Source organism: Sander lucioperca, chromosome 18 (assembly GCF_008315115.2).
Source record: "Sander lucioperca isolate FBNREF2018 chromosome 18, SLUC_FBN_1.2, whole genome shotgun sequence".
NCBI classification, from domain to species: domain Eukaryota; kingdom Metazoa; phylum Chordata; class Actinopteri; order Perciformes; family Percidae; genus Sander; species Sander lucioperca.
Window position 1 is genome coordinate 4,058,235 of NC_050190.1, and position 20,881 is coordinate 4,079,115.

Sequence of the window (20,881 nt, forward strand, 5' to 3'; positions counted from 1 at the left end):
ACAGTCATGTCAAGTTGTGATGTCACTGAGCGCAAAAAGACAAATATTAAGCTCTGATTTTGTCCCATTATGTCTTGAAAATGTTTTTGTGTATATATTTAGTATTGAACTGTGTATCTGTCTAAACAGGGAGATAACAGCACGGTGATAAACGTGTCATTTGAATATTCTGTGGTCTGATTTACAAATGCTCTGATTTGGATAAACTCCAAACTGAAATGTAGCTGTCTAGCGCTTAGTCATTACTGTCAGATAATCCAAAATTATAACATCATTTAGACATTGGTACATTTGTGCAATGGCACTAATGCAGTGGTGGAAAGTGACATGGTAATATGGGTGAGTACATTTACTCAAGTACTGTACTTAAGTACAATTTTGAGGTACAATTTTATGCTGCTTTCTACTTCTACTCCACTACATCTCAGAGGGAAATATTGTACTTTACTCCACTACATTTATTTAATACCTTTAGTTTCTTTACAGATTCAGATTATTAATACAAAATATAAATCAACTTATGCATTGTGATGTATTATTATGGACGAGGCAAACCAGTGGTATATAAAGTACTTCAAATAAGCCCCACCTTTACCAGCACCAACATTAGTGACACTTACACATTAATGCTTCACTAATCATAATCCAGTGATATTATATACATTATTCTGATATAGGCTATTCTGCACTATAGCTACTATAAGCACATTTTGTGTATAATACTTGTGTACTTTTACTTAAGTAATAGGTTGAACACAGGACTTTTACTTGTAACAAAGTATTTTACAGTGTTGTATTGCTACTTTTAGTTAATTTGACAAAAAGGTGTATTGGATTAACATCGTTTATTATACCTTTAAAGTTAAATATATTTGTTGCAGTACCTCCGCGTGGCCGCCGGGGGCAGCAGAGTCACTGTTTACAGGCAGACAGCAGCTGGCTACACGAGCTCTTAGCTGGTAGCGTGGAGTTGGAACCAGAGACACAGCGAGGAGGTCGCTGTAGTAGTTTGGTTTTTTTTCTAAAGTCACAGAAAACTCGCAGGGGGACATACTCAGCGTGTGTAGTTTACATGGTGACTGCCTACAGACTCTGAGGTAACTACTTGTGGATATGAAACACTCGATCGGGGTGGAAGACAACATTTAGCTCGCTGATTTCTGCATGGTGGCTAGCTAGCTAGCTAACAGTTAGCTTCAGGAGCTACTTGGCTAGCTGGCTATCGAGGTCCAGCCCAAAAGTTGTTTACCCCAAGTTGTGAATGTGGTCTCCCTCAGAGCTTTTCACGAATTTTCCCTGGGATAAGAGAGTAAGGACCAAATATTCACACTGGATTTAAAACTGTGCGCTGTTAGGAAACTAGCAGGATGTCCACAGAGGTTGAGTGTAGTCAGGTTGGCTCGGGTTTGACAGCGGCCAGCTCCGGCGGAGCGGAGGAGAAGAACCAAAACAAGTCTGAGGGGGCTCAAGAACAAGAAGAAAAGCCACAGAAAGGCTCGGGAAAGCAGCTAGCAGACGACCACAGCTCCGAGGCAGCGAAGAGCCCGACGGACATGCACAAGAAATGTAAAGAAAACGATAAAGAAAATGACCAAAGCAGCAATGCTGACTCGGCTGTCGAGGCGGTGAAGAGGAAAGTTGTTGAAGCACCTCCGCCGAAAGTCAACCCCTGGACTAAGAGGACAACGGGCAGGGTGCCGAGCAACAATATCAACTCCAGCTCCCAAGAGAAAGGTCAGTTAATTCCTACTAGCTAATTAAAGCCGAACAGTGACCAAACTGTGACAATATGGTTAACGTTACAGCTCAACCAGCTGCAGTCTGGGCACGTTGTTGCAGCATTTTGACAGCTCACTGCACGGAAATCCACTTTAATCTCTGTCATACCTAATTTGACCTTTTTTAAAATGGTTGAACGGAGTGTTTAAAGTTGAATGTCAAGAGGTGTTGGTACTAGTGGCATATTTGCCCCATCCCCCCCTCCTGTGCTCGGGTTGCTCCGGGGCACCACGTGTTGATTGCTGACAACTGCTACTTCTTTTTGCCTTAAACTTAGCGATTAACAACGGGAAATACCAGTGAGAGATGAGGTTAATGTTGGTTTAATGCAGCACATGAATAAGAGCAAACTGAGCCCAAAGTCAGCCTCATGTTTGTGCTTTCTCGGGTGTATATATATAAAAAAGAAGCTAAGACAGCCAGGCTAACTGCTGCTGCTGTAAAGACACGTTTTGCATGCCCAATGGCCTGGCTGCCTACAGTTCCTCCCACCAGCCTTCTGCTTTCCACTGTCACTACTAGTCAAAGTATGGGAACAAGGTGGCTGGACAGGTGGGAGAGTTCAAGTAGGTTAGAGGTGTGACCATATTTTTAAATCTCCGGTTAGCTTTTAGCACTGACTTAATGTAGAACCCTATGAAATCTGAGCTTTTTTAAATTCTCAATTTTGCAGTTCCGTCCATGATTCTGTTATCACAGAAACTATTGGGCTCTACATTAATGCTGCCATCAGCAGTGGTGGAATGTGACTAAGTGCATTTACTCAAGTACTGTACTTAAGTACAACTTTGAGGTACTTGTACTTTACTTGAGTCTTTTCTTTTCATGCCACTTTCTACTTCTACTCCGCTACATTACAGAGAGAAATATTGTTCTTTTTACTCCACTACATTCATCTGACAGCTTTAGTTACTTTACACATTAAGATTTTTGCACACAAAACACATGGTTTATAAAATATGTTATTATAAATTAATCTACCCAACAATATACAGGCCTAGGGGTCAGCCCTATGTTCCCATAATTTTTTTTTTTTTTTTAATTAGGCCCTAAGTTAGGGTTAGGGTTACATTCTATCTGTAGGACTTTTACTTGTAACAGAGTATTTTTTATAGTGTTGTATTAGTACTTTTACTTTGGGTGAATCTAATTAGTATATTAGTACTGCATCAGTTAATTAATCAATCAATTAATATTGCTCTCTCTTTTGATACATGAAATGCAGCCTAAAGTTGATGACAACAATTTAAACAGTCATTCAAATAAATGTTTTTATGCATAGTTGATTGTTTGTTAAAATACAAAATGCCCATAAGTTCTCGAAGCCTTCAAAATGTTTTGCTTTATCTGGCTTTTTTGCTTTATAAACCACTGATTATCATAATTGTAGTAATACAAGTAGTTTTGTAATACTAATTGTTTCATACTGATATGGACCTGTGTGTCTGAAATGAAGTTGAATTGAATTGTTGCTTATGGTTGCAACTAACAGTATATAAGTTGCAGATTTATATATCTGCTGATTATTTTCTAGGTATAAATATGAAATAGTGACAAATGCCATCAGAATGTCCTGAAGCCCAAGATAATGCCATCAGATGTCTTGTTTGATGACAATTAATTTATCATAATTGTAATAGTTGCTGATTTTTTTATTTATTTTTTTCTTCTCCCATTGACCAATCCAATTATTCAACTTAATCGTTTCAGCTCCAGAAAAATGCCTGTCGGAATTTTTTAGAATCCCAAATCACTTGTTTTGTCCGACCAACAGTTCAAACACAAAATATTAGCTTTACAATTATATGAAACGAATGTATACGCAGAAAAAAATCCTATTTGAGAAGCCGGCACCAATAAAATGACTTAAACAAATAATGGATTATCAAAATTGTTGCTAATAAATGTTTAACATGAAAAACAAACAACTACTAGGATATGTAAAGCTTTAGAATAGGATTAGTATTTGTACTTGACAGTGACGATTTACACAATTTAAAGGGATACTTTGCTGATTTCACACATGAAATTCCTTTGTCATACAGAGTACTACTGCACTATGTCATAGTGATGTCATCGGGGTTATCCAAGTTAAGTCTACGTTACCAACTTGGGGTATGTGGAGTTTGAAAGATGTGTATGTTTATCAGGCAGGGAGGGTGTAATGGAAGACACTGTTGCATTATGGGAAATGTAGGATTCAGTGCTTTTTCAGGCTATTTTGGCCTGCTTCAATTAGAACTAATCTTTTTTTTTTAAATCCCTCTCTTATAAGCCCCTTGGTCTTCATTGGAAGTTTAATACTAAAGTGGTGGAGTATCCCTTTTAAAAATGGACTAACTGCTATCAGAATGTGATTGATTAACTTTCTGACTGTTTGATCAGCTACCTGATTAATCAGCTAATCATTTCAGTGCCTGTTCAAATGTTGAAAGGAACAAGACGACTCACTTCACATGTAAGAATGTATTGATAAGATTACTGATTAATTCCCATGGAGATATATATATATATATATATATATATATATATATATATATATATATATATATATATGTATATATATATATATATAGTATATATATATAGATATATATGTATGATATATATATATATATATATATGTATATGTATGTATGTATGTATGTATATATATGTATGTATGTATATGTATATATATATGTATATATGTATATATATGTGTAAGAGAAATAAATCAGCAGCTTTGTTGAAGTCACAGTCAAACTGAGTTTGAGTTGGGAGTGTGTGTCAGAGCACAGAGCGTCTACGGGGAGCTATATTTCGACTCTGACGAGAGCACAGGCATCATTTTACATGTGCTACTGTACAACCAGCTCTGAGGGTGGAAGCCTGCAGGCTCAGTAAGGATACACCCATTCATGTTGAAGCCTCGGCCCTGCGGCTCTTATCAACCCGACCATCCTCTGCCGAGCGATAGGCACTGTCAAGGCTGCAGCAGGCCACTCCCAGCATGCGGCTGCCTGGGGAGACGCAGCCACATACCGCCGCTGGCCGTAAACAAAACACTCTCAACTAGTTTGGTCGCTCAGTCCCTCGTTGGGAAGGGAGGGTATTTATGCATTCTGTACTGACAGAAATCCTCCCAATACTGCATAGCCGAACAGACTTGACTTCTTAACTCCAGTGTTGAGCACTCTCCAGGCTGATAGCCTGTTCTCTGGGGTTGTTAAAAAGGGATTAAAACACTTTGTCTTGTCAAGTACGATGATGTCCCTTTCACTTATTGATTCTCTATCTGCAGATCAGCAAAACGCTCTGAAAGTCGTCCGTGCCAGCAAGCCCAGACCGAGAAAATCCAGCAAGGTAAATTATCTTGACTTTTTATTTATTTTTATTTTTTTATTTTTTTAAAGCTTCCAAAGTTTCTTTATTAGATCTTATACATCTTGTTAATGAATCCCAAAGCAACACAGAATAATCAGCATGTGTTGCCACTTTGTTCTGTTGTTTAATGTGTATTTATGTGTAAATGTATGTGTAAGTTGATGCGTTTTTAATTCAGCTTTTAGTCAAAACGAATTACAAGTCATACGTGATGTGCTTGAGCGTTCCTGCTTTTGCATTTATTGGACGGATAGCCCCTTGAGATGTAGCATCTCATTTTCGAGGGGGTGCTAATCTCACCTGTAAATAAGCCCAAATGTTTGTTGGCGTTTCAAATTTCAGCACTGTTGCTTTCTGCCAGGCAATGACATGCAGGATGTGAACTCGACATCTGCCAGTGGTCAAACGTTAGCTGGTTTAAGTCGGGTTTTTTGTTTGCTTTTCCAACCAGTTTTCCCACCGCAGTTGATTTAAAATGAATTTGAATGGACACAGTTTATTCACTTCAAACAGGTAATGATGATTTTGAAATAGGAAGTGATTCAGCTCTGTGGCTCTCTGCTACAGTTTATGTACTGGCTGGTAATTTTTTTCATGACTCATTAACCTTCTTACCTTCACGCATAAAGTGCATTTTTGAATGAATTGCACCCTGCTGACCCAGAATGCAACCATTTTTCATGGTCAAAGTCATGTGTCAGAGGTGACGGGTTACACTAAAGCTGCACTTTACTCGGGCCGATATGATTATAATCATTACCACAGCATTAAGATGGATGTTTTTGGTATAAATACTGTATATATTGTGATGTTTTAAATGAGACCAAATTCTTTAGATGTGTGAAACCAAAACTTAATAACTAGTTCTGTTAGTTTTAAAGCTTTAGTGCGTAACTTTTTGATATTCATGAATGTCCGTTACATTCAAGCCGTTGCCACATGAGTCACTACAAAGCTAATTAAGACTATCAGCTCCACACAACTCTCTCTGTATTTCTCAGTATGACTATGTTCAGAAGATTGTGGCGTCCGGTGACTTTCGCGCACAGAAACTCGAGTGATAATTATCTCTTCTGAAGAGTCATTGTGTTTTTAATCCTCTGTGTCCTCCTTGGCTACTAGCAACTGAGGGGGGTGGGGGGCCTTCGGTCACAGAAGGCTTGTATCATGTGGACGCGTCGACAGTTTTGTTGTCATTACTTAGAATTCCTCATGGGGGGGGGGGAGACAGAAACTACGCACTATAGCTTTAAAGGGTAACTTTGGTATTGGAAAAAAAACATTGAAAAAAAGTTTAAATTTTAAATTTTGGACCCAGAAAAACAAAAAGTTGCATGGTCGACGGGAGGACAACACAAGGGTTAAGTGATTTGATGGGAGCAAAACATTTTGAAATTGGTCCAGTATTAAGCAAGACCAGCAGCGAAACAAGCTGCAATTTAAGTTAATAGGGCAATTGTGCGCCTTCAATTTCCGTCCACCATTGTAAGTGTGTGACAACATTATGGAAAGGATCCCTAAGAGGTCGACCTTTATGTTAAAGAGAACAATTGGAACGATTTTTTCAACATCGCTATCGCCAAACCCACCAGACTCCATGTAAATAAACAATAATTTTATCATTGTAAAACAACAATCACCACTCTGGTTTGGTTGAAATAAACCCTTAATTCACCCATTTACATGTGGAAATACGCTGGCTCTATACACGCTAAAAGTACTGTTTATTTAAATGGAGTCTGGTGAGTTTGGCAATGGCGATTTCAGGGCTGTTTCATGTTAAACAAAAAGGATCTGACTTTTATTATTACATTACATTGACTCTTTAACAAAAAGGTCTTTCTCTGTAGGGATCCTTTCCATAATGTTGTCAGACACTTAGGATAGCAACCTGAGCCTGTCAGCGGCAAAAACAGCACTTTTAGTGCTCAAATGCACAAATGCCCCGACTGGTTACACCGCAGTCTGTATCGCGGCTGCAGCAGTCTTGCTCAATACTGGACTAATTGAAGGTTGCAAAATACCGAAGTTACCGTTTTTAAATCCAGCTTGTCAACAACATTCAGACATGCTAAAAAAAATATGACAGAAACATTAAAATAGATAAATAACAGCAGTTTCTGGGTGTAGTCCTAACCCTTGTCCGTCTAACCTTGATCTCATATCAGGCTGTCCTTTTTTCCAACATTCGTAGAGGTGGAAACTCGGCCTGTTTTTTCGTAGTTGTTTGCAGATTGCTCACAGACGGAGCACTGACCTCCTTTTCCTCCAGACTCCACCTGACCCCCACACAGTGTTAAAATCAACAAAAGGAGTCCCCGTGACAGGGTTTATCTTGAGAATGTTGAATTGATGATTTGTTGTTAATGTTGTTGCTTTTTTCCTTCTCAATTTTTGCAGTCAAGTGACTTCAGCGACATCACTAACTGGCCCACACCTGGTGAACTGGCCAAAGAGGTATGACAAGTGTGTTCATGTTAAAGGCAACATCTTGTGCTTATGTTCTGCTGGTCGGAATACAGAAGAGCTTTTCTTATTTCTGCTCACTAGATGTAGCACTAAAAACATGTTGCAATGTTTAAGATTTGGTACAAGATTTGGGATAATTTTTTGGGGCTTTCCCTTTATTTAAAAGTGACAGTGGATAGGAAAGGTGGGAGAGAGATGGGGGATGACACCCGGGCCGCTGCAAAGGCCTCAGCCTACATGGGGCGTACGCTCTTACTGGGTGAGCTAGAGGCCGCCCCAAGATTTGGTACAACATTTAAAAAAAGTTTTGGGTTGCATTGTCAAAACAGTTTGAGTCCAAATTTGATTAGCTCAGTGCCCAGTCAATTTCACGTACAGTAAATCCGGGGAACTTTCAGGTATTCCTGAAGTTGTGAAAAACTCATCACAGAGAAGAAAATGTTCTTCAGGCAAAGCAAAGGGGATACGTTATGTTAAAATCCTTTTTTATTTAGTTAAGTTTTATTGTTAAACGCTGAACGGTTTGACCTCACAGTCTCCTGTACTGTGTCCTTTTTAATTTTGCGTGTTTAATCCGTGCATCAAGAGCCTGAACTAGGGCTGCTTGATTATGGAAAAAAACCCTCATAATCACAATTATTTTGGTCAATATTAAAATCACGATTATTGAACACGATTATCACTGACTTTTGAAAAGATGTTGCAATTATTAAACTTAAAAAACAACAACAGTGAAACAGTTAATCAACAGTGAAAACACCTTGAGCTTTGAATTTTCCCTTCATACTTTTCTCATTTGAAAATTTTCTTTTCTCATTCAGAACACAATTTAAAAAATATGAATTTACTTTTAAAAGACTTTACTTTAAAAACTACTGTTTTTGTGATCATTAGGAGCCAAAATCGTAATCACGATTTTTAAATTTCGATTAACTGCAACTCGGACCCAAAATGTGAATTTCTTTTTTTTTTTAAAAGGAAAAAAAAAAACGTGTAAAAATAAGAAGGCCACATGACGTTTCACCAGTGCAATTAAAAGCGGGCCTCTCAATCTTCCAGCAGCAACAAAATGTCCTCAACAACAACGGGAAGAAGCCTCCCTCCTCACGCAGAGAGAAGGAGAAGAAGAGGGATGGCATGGAGAAAAAGTCTGAGAACAGCCATGACGGCGGGGAGAGCAAAGAGAACCAGGAGGCCCAGCTGGACCTGCTTGGAGAGCTGCCCAAAGACGCGGAGTCCAAGGCGGGACCGGACACCAAGAGCGCCGGCCTGAGGAAGAGGGGAGGTGAGGGTGAGGATTTCTTTTCTCTCCAAGTTAAGCATGTTAAACAGTATTTATTGATTATAGTAGCTTCAGATCAAAGTTTGATAAATGCACATTTCTTCTCTGACCAGTGAACTCATTCATCATTCATGTCACCTTTTTTATAAACAATTTGATGGACAATTTTCAAATAATCTGAATTATTTTTTTAAATGTTGCCATGAGCTTAAATCTACACCGTGGCTACGTATACGTAGGTGCGTGGAGACACGGGCCCTACGCCGTAGCCTGACGTGCACCTCTCGGAAAAATGTAACAACACGTCGTGGCTACGCACGTCGCTAGGCCGTGGCTTGGTAGCGTTGCATTTCCCCCAACTCATTTCCTGGTTCTCCTTCTCCATAAACAACATGAAATCACGGAGAGAGTTAACTTCTCCTGCTACAGATTTCCCACCGTGGTCAGAAAGAACAGGGGAGACACTTTGTTTCTCCCACTGCTCCGAAGCTAATCGGCGTCACTCTCTCACTTGCTCTACCACACACTCCACACACACACACACACACACACACACACACACACACACACACACACACACACACCGGTCCTGCTATTCCCTTAAAGGGATACACACCAACGCACAAGTTTAAACTTCAGGCCACTTATGTAGCCTATGGCGAAAGCTCTGTGTGGAGCCTCCGCAGAACCATAAATCACGCTTAAGAACCCACTTACTTATTTGGAGATGAAAGTTTTCACTGGACAGCGATGATTTGCACCCTTGATTGCTGCGCAGAGGGAGCATGTCAATAACCGTATTGATCACGGTTGCTAAATGCTGGTTGGTGCATGTTCTGCTCTGATAATCTCATGGGTTGCACTTCATCTGATTCGTTCCCACCTTTCTTTTTAGACATTTTAAAGAAGAAATAACCGGTCCAAATCATTGAGGCTAACAAGAGCCACACAAAGGGGTTGTTTTAATATCAGTATCTGGATCACTATACAAATACACACAGTGATAGACAGTAATGGTGTAAGTGTTTCAGATTTTACATTAGTGAAGTGGTAGTAGCAGTATAGTAGTACTAGTAAAAGTAAAATAAAGGTTAAAAAATTGGCGTACCTCACAATGTTAACAAATCCTTCCTTAAAACATCAAAATGATTTGACAAAACAATAAACTACAAGGTCCATTCAGTAGCTGTGCTGAAATCTGTCAAAGGAATACTTCGACATTTCAGACATTGCACTTAATTGCTTCGTTGCTGAGAGTTAGTGAGAAGATTGATACCACTCTACTATCTGTTGGTTAATTATGAAGCTACAGCCAGCAGCTGGTTATCTTAGCTTAGCTTAGCATAAAGAGTGGAAACGGGTGGAAACAGCTGGCCTAGCTTTGTCATAAAGTAATAATAACTTCCTACCAGCACTTGTAAAGCTTATTGATTAACATGTTATATCTTCTTTGTTGAATCCGTTTGGCTTTATATAACTCTAAGCAAGAAAAACTCAACTTTAAACTTACGAAAACAGACAAATGGGATTGAAAACCCAACCTTTACATGCTATTTAGTAATATTTTCAAATATAAATAAGGCATCTGTAAGGTTTAATTCTGACGCACAGTATGTTACAGCAAATTCTAGTGATGCCAAGTTGCAATTTTCATGAAGTTGGAAACATGTCCTTACTCATTCTTTATACCCCCAAAGCAACATAGATTGACTGCTAATAAATTAGGCTGTCGAGCTAGAACTTGACTCACAATCGTTTGAATATCCCGGTTGGAAGTTGAATATTTCCTAACCATTGACATGGTTTTAAATGACAAAGTCTTTCATTATTTTATTATGTGCCGTTACATTACAACTCAGGGTTGTCTTGACTCGATAGTTCAACGTGATGAGGTGCTCTTTGAGGGAAACAAGTCCTTTTTAAAATCGTTAAAATGTTTTTGAGTTTTTTGTCCATGGGAGTGTTTGGAAGCTGCTACGTGAGCTGATTACACGTACTAACAAGCGGTTCTTTATTTTAGAGACACATATTGTTGATTTTAATTGGTTCCAGCGCTTTTGGAACAAAATGCGTCACGCTCTGTTTTCGGTGTGCAATCATCGCCAGGTAACAAACGTAAGTGGGTTTCTCTGCCGCTGGAGGAGGGGTCCCGGGACGACGGCGACAAGACGTCCGGTGGGGGTCCGGCACGCTCGGACACAGAGCCCACCAGCGACTCAGCCGACCCCACGTCGCCCAATCACACACTCCATAATAACAGGGCGCATGATAGCAGCAGGAGTAAGTGGCCACGCAGCTCACCATTTTCTGTTGATGGCTTCAATCTGTGTTGTGCTTCCCTCCACTTCATTTACATACAGTTTGCTTTGCCCCGCTGCCATCTGTGTTTCCACTGTCTGCAAGCTTTGTTTCCATACTAATGCATGGCAGAGTGAAAGCATGGCATACATATTAAGCTGTGTTCAAATTGATCTTTTAACCAAATGAAAATCTTTACTAGTTTGCTCTCAATGGTTCGTTTAGTTTTGTTGCTTCAGCAAGGTGATTCAAAGCCTGTTTGATAGAAGTTGTCCACAATTAAGCCAGAAAAAGAGAAGGTAAACAGGCCCCATTATGGTAACATCATATCATTTCTGTCGGCAGTGATAACGTTTGACACACTAACTTTACTTCTGAGATCTGGGAACTTGGCTGAAATCAAGTCTTTTATTATATTTATCTTATTTTTATGTTTCATATCTTATACTCAAAGTTATACTTTTTATAGTGTTATATTCTAAGTTTTTATCCTTAAAGATGTACTATGAGTTCCTGCATGGTTTCAGCGCGATTTCATCTCTCCTTGATGCGCTAGCTGCCTGCCCCCTGAACACACCGTGAAAAAGCCCGGTCTCGGGAGGCAACACAGGGGTCGTAAACGTCAAACGCTGGAGGCACAGGCTGTGCACCTAAATACAACAAACCACGTTCCAGCCAATCACCGAGAAGATGGTTGGGGGAGGGGGTGGGGGTTAGTGACAGTTACTCAGTTAGTCGTGACAGTTACGGAAACATGGGGGAGGGGAGAGCTTGCTCTGTTTTGTTTGGTATTTACTTGGAACGTCAACAGAAGTGACCATGCAGGAACTCATAGTGCACCTTTTAATTAGGCATCTACAGGCTTGCTTTAAACAACATTTCACTGTACTAGTACAGTGGCAATAAAGGTACCCTGTATCGAGTCCCAGCTGTGCTAAGGAAAACTTTCCAGATGGTCACACAAGTTGTAAATAAACCCCAGTTTCACCACGTTTGGGAGGACATCTCAGATGCACAAAAAAAAAAATACTACTCTAATGTATTTGGCAAACCGGTTTTCTCCATTAATGATTTAATTTTTTTAATTTGAAATGTAAGTTGAATGATTAATAAATCAACAGAAACATTATTATTATAAAATTATTTTAATGGTTACAGCCTCTCAAGGTTGTGAATTTGTTGCTTTTTCTTTCCCCAAATTAGATAACATTAAAAATATTTTTTAGGTTTTGGACCCCTGGTCAGACAAAACAAGATATATAAAGACTTGGATTCTAGGAATTTGTGATGGATGTTTTTCACTATTTTCTGACTTATTATTGCCCGAACAATTGATTTATAATAAAAAATAATCTGCAGATTAATTGATGCTGCCTCCAAAACAGTGGTTTACATAATCTGACTAAACTGAGGGTTTCTTGCCGTGTACAAAATAAATTTTAAAATAGAAACAATGGGCAAAAGTATAAAAAAAAATAATGACTTAACTTCTAAAAGTAGTTTGCTTGTTAAGCTGCTCATTTATGCCAAGTTCTTGGTAGGTTTTAATAGAATTAGAATTGATCCGGTTTAATCAGAAACCGTTGGGACTTGTTGGGAGCCACTACATGAAGGATCTGTAAGATCTGACACAAAATGTTTGTTTTCTTGTTGTCAGGTTGGAGAAGAGAGCCGCGGGACTTTGGGGACGATCCCGCCAGCGTCCGAAGTGACAACGCGAGCGTTCACGGAGAAATCCGAGGCCGAGGGAAAGGTCGAGGGCGCGGGAGAGGCCGCGGACGAGGTACGCTTTTTTGTTTTGCCAGATATTTACTCCCTGGTTTAACGCCCCAAAATTTCAACTTTAAAGATTCCTCTTGTTTGAAATGGGCTGTTTGTATAATGTTTCAATTTTGTGTGTCTGTTTTTAATTCCTTGCAACAAATCTTTTATTTTTGGCAGACCTAAAGAGCAGTTTACCTTTTTTTTTCCACTTCCCTTACCAGAAAACATGTCAGTGCTTGGCTCTTATTCAGTGATAGTCTCTGATATTTTTGTTCCATTTGTGCTGCTCTTTCAGGCCGCTATGAATACTCTCAGAGCTTCCGGGACTCTCATTCGTCTGAAGGCTCGGTTCGGGCCCCCTCCGAGTTCGGCAGCAACATGGTTTACTACTACGACGACGGCAGCAAGGTCCAGATGTACACAGTGGATGAGAAGCTTCTTAAAGAATACATCAAACGCCAAATGTGAGTATTTGACATCTACTTTGATTGGCAACATGGGGGGGGCTTTCAGAAGCATGTGTCTGACTGGAAGGTGTGGTTCAGATTCCTTTACTACCAGGGGGAAAAAATCACAAGTCTTCCCCCAACACCACGTCACCAAATGTCCAGAGCTTTAACAAGACCCATAAACCAGAGAGTAATTGTAATGAGACATTAATATACTGTAGGTAATGTTCACCACCTTCTATCAGAATGCGTTTACAGCTGTAACTGGAGGAAAAGAGGGCATGAAGAATCACTAACACAGTTTATTGTCATTTCCATCATTTGTTGCGTTTAATTGCAGAGCAATATGTTGGAAAAACCCATTTAAGTGCTTTTTTAAAAGGTAATTTATTTCAATCTCAGCCTCTCTTTTACATACAATGCAAAACAATTGCACAATACAACATGTCAATTCTTTCCATATCCAGTTCCCAGCAGCCTCCATATAAATGATAATAGGTGTGTGTAGGTATTTTGTCACACTGTATGTGTCTGTGGACTTGTAAACTATATTGCATTAAAAGGACCATCACATGCATCCACTTCTCCTAGACATTTGGGTTTTTTGGAGCCTTAATACAAGTTATCTGTTCCATCTTTAGTACTATTTCTACTTTTTTGAGTGGGAGTCTGGCTTCAACTGTAATTGTATTATGTTTAAAAGTATTAGAATTGGTAAATTAAATTTTAAGGCCATTCCTCATAACCTTCTGGCATTACTTATACAGTAGAAGAAGAAGCATTTTTCAGATCTTTTGAAATGATGTGATAGAACGCTTCTTCAAGTGCATCAAACGCATCCTTCCAGCAGTGCCAAAAACTGTAATTTATGGGGCTCTGTAGGTCTGCAGTGGAGATCCAAGGTAATCCCAAGTGTTTATCAGGGAATAGAAAAACATGGCAGAAAAGGTCAGCGTGCAAAGTGCTCAAAGTTCTGTTTTAACCACACGCTGCTGCAGCGTCAAACAGGTGAAGGTGACCGTACAGAGCAGGTGTGAGTAGAGCTGTAACAAATGCTTGCTGTACAATTGTGTCTGAAATAATTGCGATTAACAATACAATTGTCTGTTTCAGTCAAATTACATTTTTTATTTATTACATAACTTTTTTTTAAACTAATCAAAGTTTTGAATGAAGTCCAGGTAAATTTTTTTTTTTTTTACTGTTATGTGACCCAGATCATGTAATAACACAAAAACACAACCTATGAAGTAAACCACGCCTCTTTATTATCATAAAACATTTTTTCTAACCCGATCCCCTCCTTGTCATTTTTGTTGCTATGAACGTGTATAGGGTCAAGTGCCAACAACTAGCATAGCTTACATATTATTATAGCAACAATCGCCATCAACAGTCATACCCCTTAAGACCTTAGCAATTAATTGCGGTTAAACAAAGAAACAGAATTGACAGACAGTTAAGTAGTAATTGTTACAGGCCTAGGTGTGAGTGACTGAATAGCTGATAAGCAGGAAACGTGTGCACGTGTAGTCAGTAAAGCTCCTGTGTCTCAGTCCTGCAGGGGGCAGTGTGCACTCTGTGTCTGACTGACAGCTCTGGCCTCATTGCAGCAGCACACTCAGAATAGTGGAGGGTGAGGAGGACTCCTAAATATAGTCTGAGTGCTTTAGAGGAGACAGGGGATGAATTACTGTATATGCAGCGCTGAGCGAGGAAATGTAAAAAAGAAAAAAAAAAATAAGGGGGGGGGGGGGGCACACGACATTCTTGTCGTCTCCTCTCTCGTCTTCCTCAGCGTTATACAGGCTGCTCACTCAGCCGATGTTGCGACTGCCCACCGCCTGCAGGCTGAGCTGTGTGTGTGTGTGTGTGTGTGTGTGTGTGTGTGTGTGTGTTTTAACTTGCTGAGACAGAGTTTTTTTTTTTTTCCAACTACAGATTTGGTTTTCCAGTCACAAGATTTTTCATTTGTTGTGGCCCACGACAACATTTAGAAGGATTATAAAGTGACAGTTTCACAGAAATAGATTTCTCCTCTGTTGTTATACAATCAGACGTAGCGAAATATGCCTGTAGCATCAAAACCCTTCACACTACTGTCTGTTTATGCCTTTTTATTTTATTGAATTGACTATATATTATGTTATACTATATTACTACATTTTACCTATACTATGTTTTTTTTTCCCCCATACTATATTATGTAAATCTGTTACACTGTTTTATTACATTATATTCTATATATTATCTTTTAAGACTGTCAAATACTGAAAGCTGGCATTGAACATCTTGGCAGTCTCTTAATCTGGTTCACTTAATTGGTTAAAATAAAAATTTTGCCAATTTGAGATCATTAAGTTCTGGTATGACTATTGGTATGGCTACTTCTTTACAAAATAGTTTTGTAGAAAAACATGTTTATACTTCTCAAAGTAAGATATGAAAAAAAGAGCAACATTAAACTCATGTGACCTGAGTTTCTGTACCAAAACTATTTTTGACATTAATTTGAAGCGTATGTTCCTGATGAAGTGAACTCACACTCAGCACTCGATGCTTCACGTTGTCTTCCTTCTCCTCCAGTGAATACTACTTCAGCCTCCACAACCTGGAGCGAGACTTCTTCCTGCGGAGAAAGATGGACACGCAGGGCTTCCTCCCCATCTCCCTCATCGCCAGCTTCCACAGAGTGCAGGCCCTCACCATGGATGTCAGCCTCATCATGGAGGTAACATCACATCATCACTGAGTCAAGTGGTGCCGCTGTCAATAGAGACGGAAAGCCACGCCCACCGGAGGGGAAAGCAACTCTCCGCTCTCCATTGACTTGTACTGCATGAAGATTCCTCTTTCGTCAATTCCGTCTCCTACCAAACGACAGAAAAATGCCTAAAAGCTGCTATGTTGGGATGCACTAACAACAATGTTTAACCCATGACTTAAGTTTCTATAAGCTGCCGACCCGAAAAACTCAGCTTTTATGAAGACAAAAGTCGATACAGACGTTCAGGGAGAATGGGGAGACTGTGGGATCCTGACACTAAGCTAACGTTATGCCTAACGTTATGTTTGCAGCAAGCATTTTGTTACCAAGTCAAATATCCAAATGCCAACTAACAAATGTAATGTCAGACATATGGTTAGCTCAGTGTCAGGATCCCACAGTCTCCCCATTCTCTCTGCTGACTCCTCACGTCTGTATCCACCTTTGTCTTCATAAAAGCTCAGTTTTTCGGGTCAGCAGCTTATAAAAACTTAAGTTATTGGCTATTTACATGGTTGGTAGTGATTATCACCACACAGCAGCCTTTGGGCATTTTTCTGTTGTTTGCTAGCAGACAAAATTATGCGCTCTGTCTCTGCAACACATGAGACTCCTCAGTCTGTAATGCTATGTTGCAGTGTTGTCACTAATTGGCTCCAGGTTACGTATGAAGTGTCTTTGCCACACAAAGATCTCAGAATAACTGGCTCCTTCAGTTATGTATTTGCTTTAAAATTAACTTTTAATCCCATAATTATTAAATAATGTGGGAAGAATAATATTTACAGAGCTACTCGCTATAAGAGCCATGAGAAATTGTGGCATGTTGCTTTTAATGGAAAAAAAAAAAAAAATCAGGAAATAATGGCATTTTAGAAATAGGAACATGTATTTGTCCTTGTTGTAATAACTATAATAAATAAATCCACCTCAAGGCCCTGAAGAGCAGCAAAGAGGTGGAACTGGTGGACGACAAAGTTCGCTGTAAAATTGAGCCGGAGCGCTGGCCCATCCCCGCCCCCGCTGTCGTGGGTTCCCCTCGGACCGACTTCTCCCAGCTCATCAACTGTCCCGAGTTCGTTCCTCGACAGACCCTCAACTCCACAAACTCCGGTCAGTATTCAACTGCTCTGCTACTTCTCTTCTTAGACACCAAAGGGAAGAGTAAAGAAGAAGGCCGGTAATTCATCCTACTAACAAGTATTGTGTATCAAAGCCTGATACATCTTCTTCCTCGGTAACACTGAGCAAAACGCATCAGTGAGTCGCACTGTTGCACTGGGTGACATGTTCCTTCATTAACTCAGACTCGCATTGAGCTCAGGCTCGTACACGGGAGGGGTAGAGTACGCGCAGCGGGGCGAAGAGGCATTTCACTGGTTCTTTCCAAGCGGGCCGCAAAGGCAGTGATTGGTGGGAGTTTTTACAGGATTACAGCAGCTACAGATGACAGATCTTTTCCACTTTCTTTTCAGAGCCCATGAGTTATTTACTGCTGTCAGGGTGTAAAGACCATTTCAAACAATATATAAAAAAGTGTATATTGGAAATAGTTTCCAACCCTGCCTTTTTAAACGATTATCTTAATTGTTTCTAAATAATATTACGCCCCAAAAAGAGTTTTACCTCTTGATAGCTGTTTAAAGACACAGAGTCTTCCTCCGTCTTCGGCGCCTCCTGCAGCTGAATGTGAGCTGACAGTGTGATGTGTGCTGAAGCTTGTCTGAGTGTGTGATGTGTTGGGGCCTTTCAGCTTCATCGCCTGTGAAGAAGACTCCTGAGCCTGCGGAGCCTCAGGACTCCGCTGAGCCCAGTTCTTCCAGCCAGGAGTCCCTCCCAGCCGAAGACGCCCCCAAGCCTGACCCCGACGCCTGGATCCAGGTGGAGAAACGCCACCGACAGCCCTCTGGAAAGGTACCAAACAAGCTAAAGCCTATGATTTTTCAAGCACCACGTTTCCATTTTCATCCCTTCCATCTTCCCCTTTTTTCTGTTTCTCATTACATCTCCTCCATCCTCTGTGTCTCCACCTGTCCGTCTCTCCATTTGTGTTCTTCACCTTTCGGCCGGCAGCATGTCACTGATGATGTGTGTGTTGTCAGCTCTACTCCTCCCACAGCGCTCCGAACCGGCCTCCTCCCTTCTGCAGTTGAGTACTTCCTGCTCACAGTTTTTTTTTTTTTTTTTTTTTATCATCACTTCTTCTCCTTTGCCTGTCCTTTTTCTGTGCTTCTCATTCATTTCATGTCTCATATTTACTGTCAGACCTCCAAACATTTCTCATTCAATTTTTACATTTGCTTAGCCTCATTTTATTAGTTTTTCACCCCTAATCCCCCTCCCTTAGTTTTCAACCATCAATTCAATTCAATTTTATTTATAGTATCAAATCATAACAAGAGTTATCTTGAGACACTTTACAGATAGAGTAGGTCTAGACCACACTCTGTAGTTTACGAAGCCCCAACTATTACAGTGGTTGCCTCAAGAGCAAGCATTAGCAGTAGCTATTGCGACAGTGGCAAGGAAAAACTCCCTTTTTTTTTTTTGTTAGGAAGAAACCTCAGACAGACCCAGACTCTTGGTAGGCGGTGTCTGACGGCACCGGTTGGGGATTTGATGAGTGGTGGCAATAATAGTCACATTCCTGGAAAATCGTGTGAATTACAGAGTTTGAGTTACAGCAAAGGACAAGCATTAACGAGTGACTGTTTTCTAACATAATATTGTTCATTGTTGTGAAAAATTAACCATTATTAATTAGCTGACATGATGATTTTCTGAACTATTATCTGATGTGCAACCTAGTGATTTTTAATGGAGGGTCCTGCCTTCGACACAAGGCAGGTAATTCCTAATAGTTTGATTGCAATGATTTGATATGATTTTTGTTATCACATTTATTGTACTTATTAATTACGTTGTTTAATAGAGACATTATTAAACCTTGCTGTAAATGTGTCAGGCAGTTAACCAAAAGCCCATCAGTGGTCCATGGGCAGATGTAACGTAGCCAACAAAAAAATCAATGTGAAATTAAGATGGCCATTGAAAAAGGGAATATTATTAACGTCAATATAATACTGTTCTATACACAGAGAAAGCAACACATGCATCTAAAAAAGACAAATCATACTGGCACAATGAAAACCAATAGAGGATAAAAAATATTTTGAAATGAACCTATTCGTCTATGAAACTACTTAAAAATTCCTTTAACCTGGAACAAGGCCACCCAAAAGCATTTTCCAGTGTTTGAACACACGTGAGAGTGATATGGATGGCGAGAAAGCGACTAAAGCATATTTCACAAAATGAAACTGTTCCTTTTTTACATTCTCCACTTCACCACGCCATTCTGTAGTTTCATGCTCTTCTCGCCTGTTCCCTGGTTAAATTGCCGCGTCTGTGTCGCCCAGGAGCGCAGCGAGGCCCCCCCGCGCAGCCACCAGGCCCGTCCGCACGCCCTGCCGGACCAGGAGGAGCTGGACTTCCTGTTCGACGAGGAAATGGAGCAGATGGCGCCCAGGAAGAACCGCTTCACCGACTGGTCGGACGAGGACGACTCGGACGACGAGCTGGACGACCAGGACGTCAACAAGATCCTCATCGTCACCCAGACCCCACCGTATATCCGCAAGCACCCCGGCGGCGACCGGACAGGCAACCACGAGTCCCGCGCCAAGCTCACCACCGACCTGGCCAAAGCCATCAACGACGGGCTCTTCTACTACGAACAGGACCTGTGGAAGGGAGACGAACCCTTTGAGTGTACCAAGGTAAGAAAAACACATGGAGGATAGCGTCTTAAAGTTCTCATATTATGCTTTTTGGCTTTTCCCCTTTCCTTTTATTGCGTTATATATCTTTTTTGTGCATGTTATAGGTTTACAAAGTGAAAAAGCCCAAAGTCCACCCCAAAGGGACTTACCATCTCCAACAGAAAACACTGTTCACAAACTGCTCCAAACAGCTCTATTGTAGTCCAGCCTTTACTTCAGAGACAAACACTCGTCATAACGCACGTTATAATGCTCGCCTAGCTGCTGGCATGGCACGCCCTCATGCTCTGCAACTGACTAGCTAGCAGTACTTATTGTGCATGTGTGACTCCCACCAAAGATGGAACAGAAGTGAGATGTCTCACTCTGTAGCTAAAACAGAGAGCTCAACACACAGGGTGAAAAGAGGAGCTGCAGCAATGTGTAGTACAACAAAAATATGGTGTTTTCAGAAAATTAAACCACATAAAGCTATTCTGGTACAACCTCTAAATACAATTATGAACCTGAAAATGAGCATAATATGAGCACTTTAAGCAGGAACATTGACTATTGATGGATTACAAGGCTTCCAAAGTTTGGGCTGTAGCTATTAAATGCAGAGTGTCGTCCCTACTGGCAATTTATCCCCATTTTTGAATTCTTAAGTTGTTTGATTTTGTGTTAGTGACACTCCTCTTCCCTGTGTCCTTAAAAACAACTTAGCCCAGTATTATTACCCAGTATTTGTACTGGTTGAATGAGCAACATGAACTGAGAAAGTGTTGGCAACCAAATCCAAATATTTGAACTTTACAGTTTAATTAACAATATTTCAGTTTAGGGAACCAAACGTGTCTGAGCAGGTCTGTCACAAAGTGGCGAATAACAGCATAGACAGTACATCTCAGTACTGGTTGTTCTAGTACAGAAATGAACATGCAAC

General features: G+C 40.3%; 1 protein-coding gene across 11 annotated transcripts in view; it reads left to right on the forward strand.

The window, feature by feature from the left end:
- Nucleotides 1-922: 922 nt before the first annotated feature.
- larp1b (La ribonucleoprotein 1B) overlaps nt 923-20,881 on the forward strand; it is a 40,086-nt gene continuing 20,127 nt past the window's right edge. For 3 of the 11 annotated variants that reach the window (XM_031280423.2, XM_031280426.2, XM_031280427.2), the window contains exons 1-12: nt 924-1,734; nt 5,063-5,124; nt 7,546-7,602; nt 8,674-8,905; nt 11,003-11,176; nt 12,852-12,977; nt 13,254-13,422; nt 15,994-16,138; nt 17,110-17,287; nt 17,928-18,088; nt 18,248-18,322; nt 19,594-19,953. In XM_031280423.2, the coding sequence (XP_031136283.1) occupies nt 1,368-1,734; nt 5,063-5,124; nt 7,546-7,602; nt 8,674-8,905; nt 11,003-11,176; nt 12,852-12,977; nt 13,254-13,422; nt 15,994-16,138; nt 17,110-17,287; nt 17,928-18,088; nt 18,248-18,322; nt 19,594-19,953 (2,106 nt within the window). In that variant the 5' untranslated portion in view covers nt 924-1,367. Of the gene's footprint in view, nt 1,735-5,062; nt 5,125-7,545; nt 7,603-8,673; nt 8,906-11,002; nt 11,177-12,851; nt 12,978-13,253; nt 13,423-15,993; nt 16,139-17,109; nt 17,288-17,927; nt 18,089-18,247; nt 18,323-19,593; nt 19,954-20,881 lie in introns of all 11 variants that reach the window. The other 8 variants (XM_031280433.2, XM_031280434.2, XM_031280429.2 and 5 more) reach the window with 7 other exon arrangements.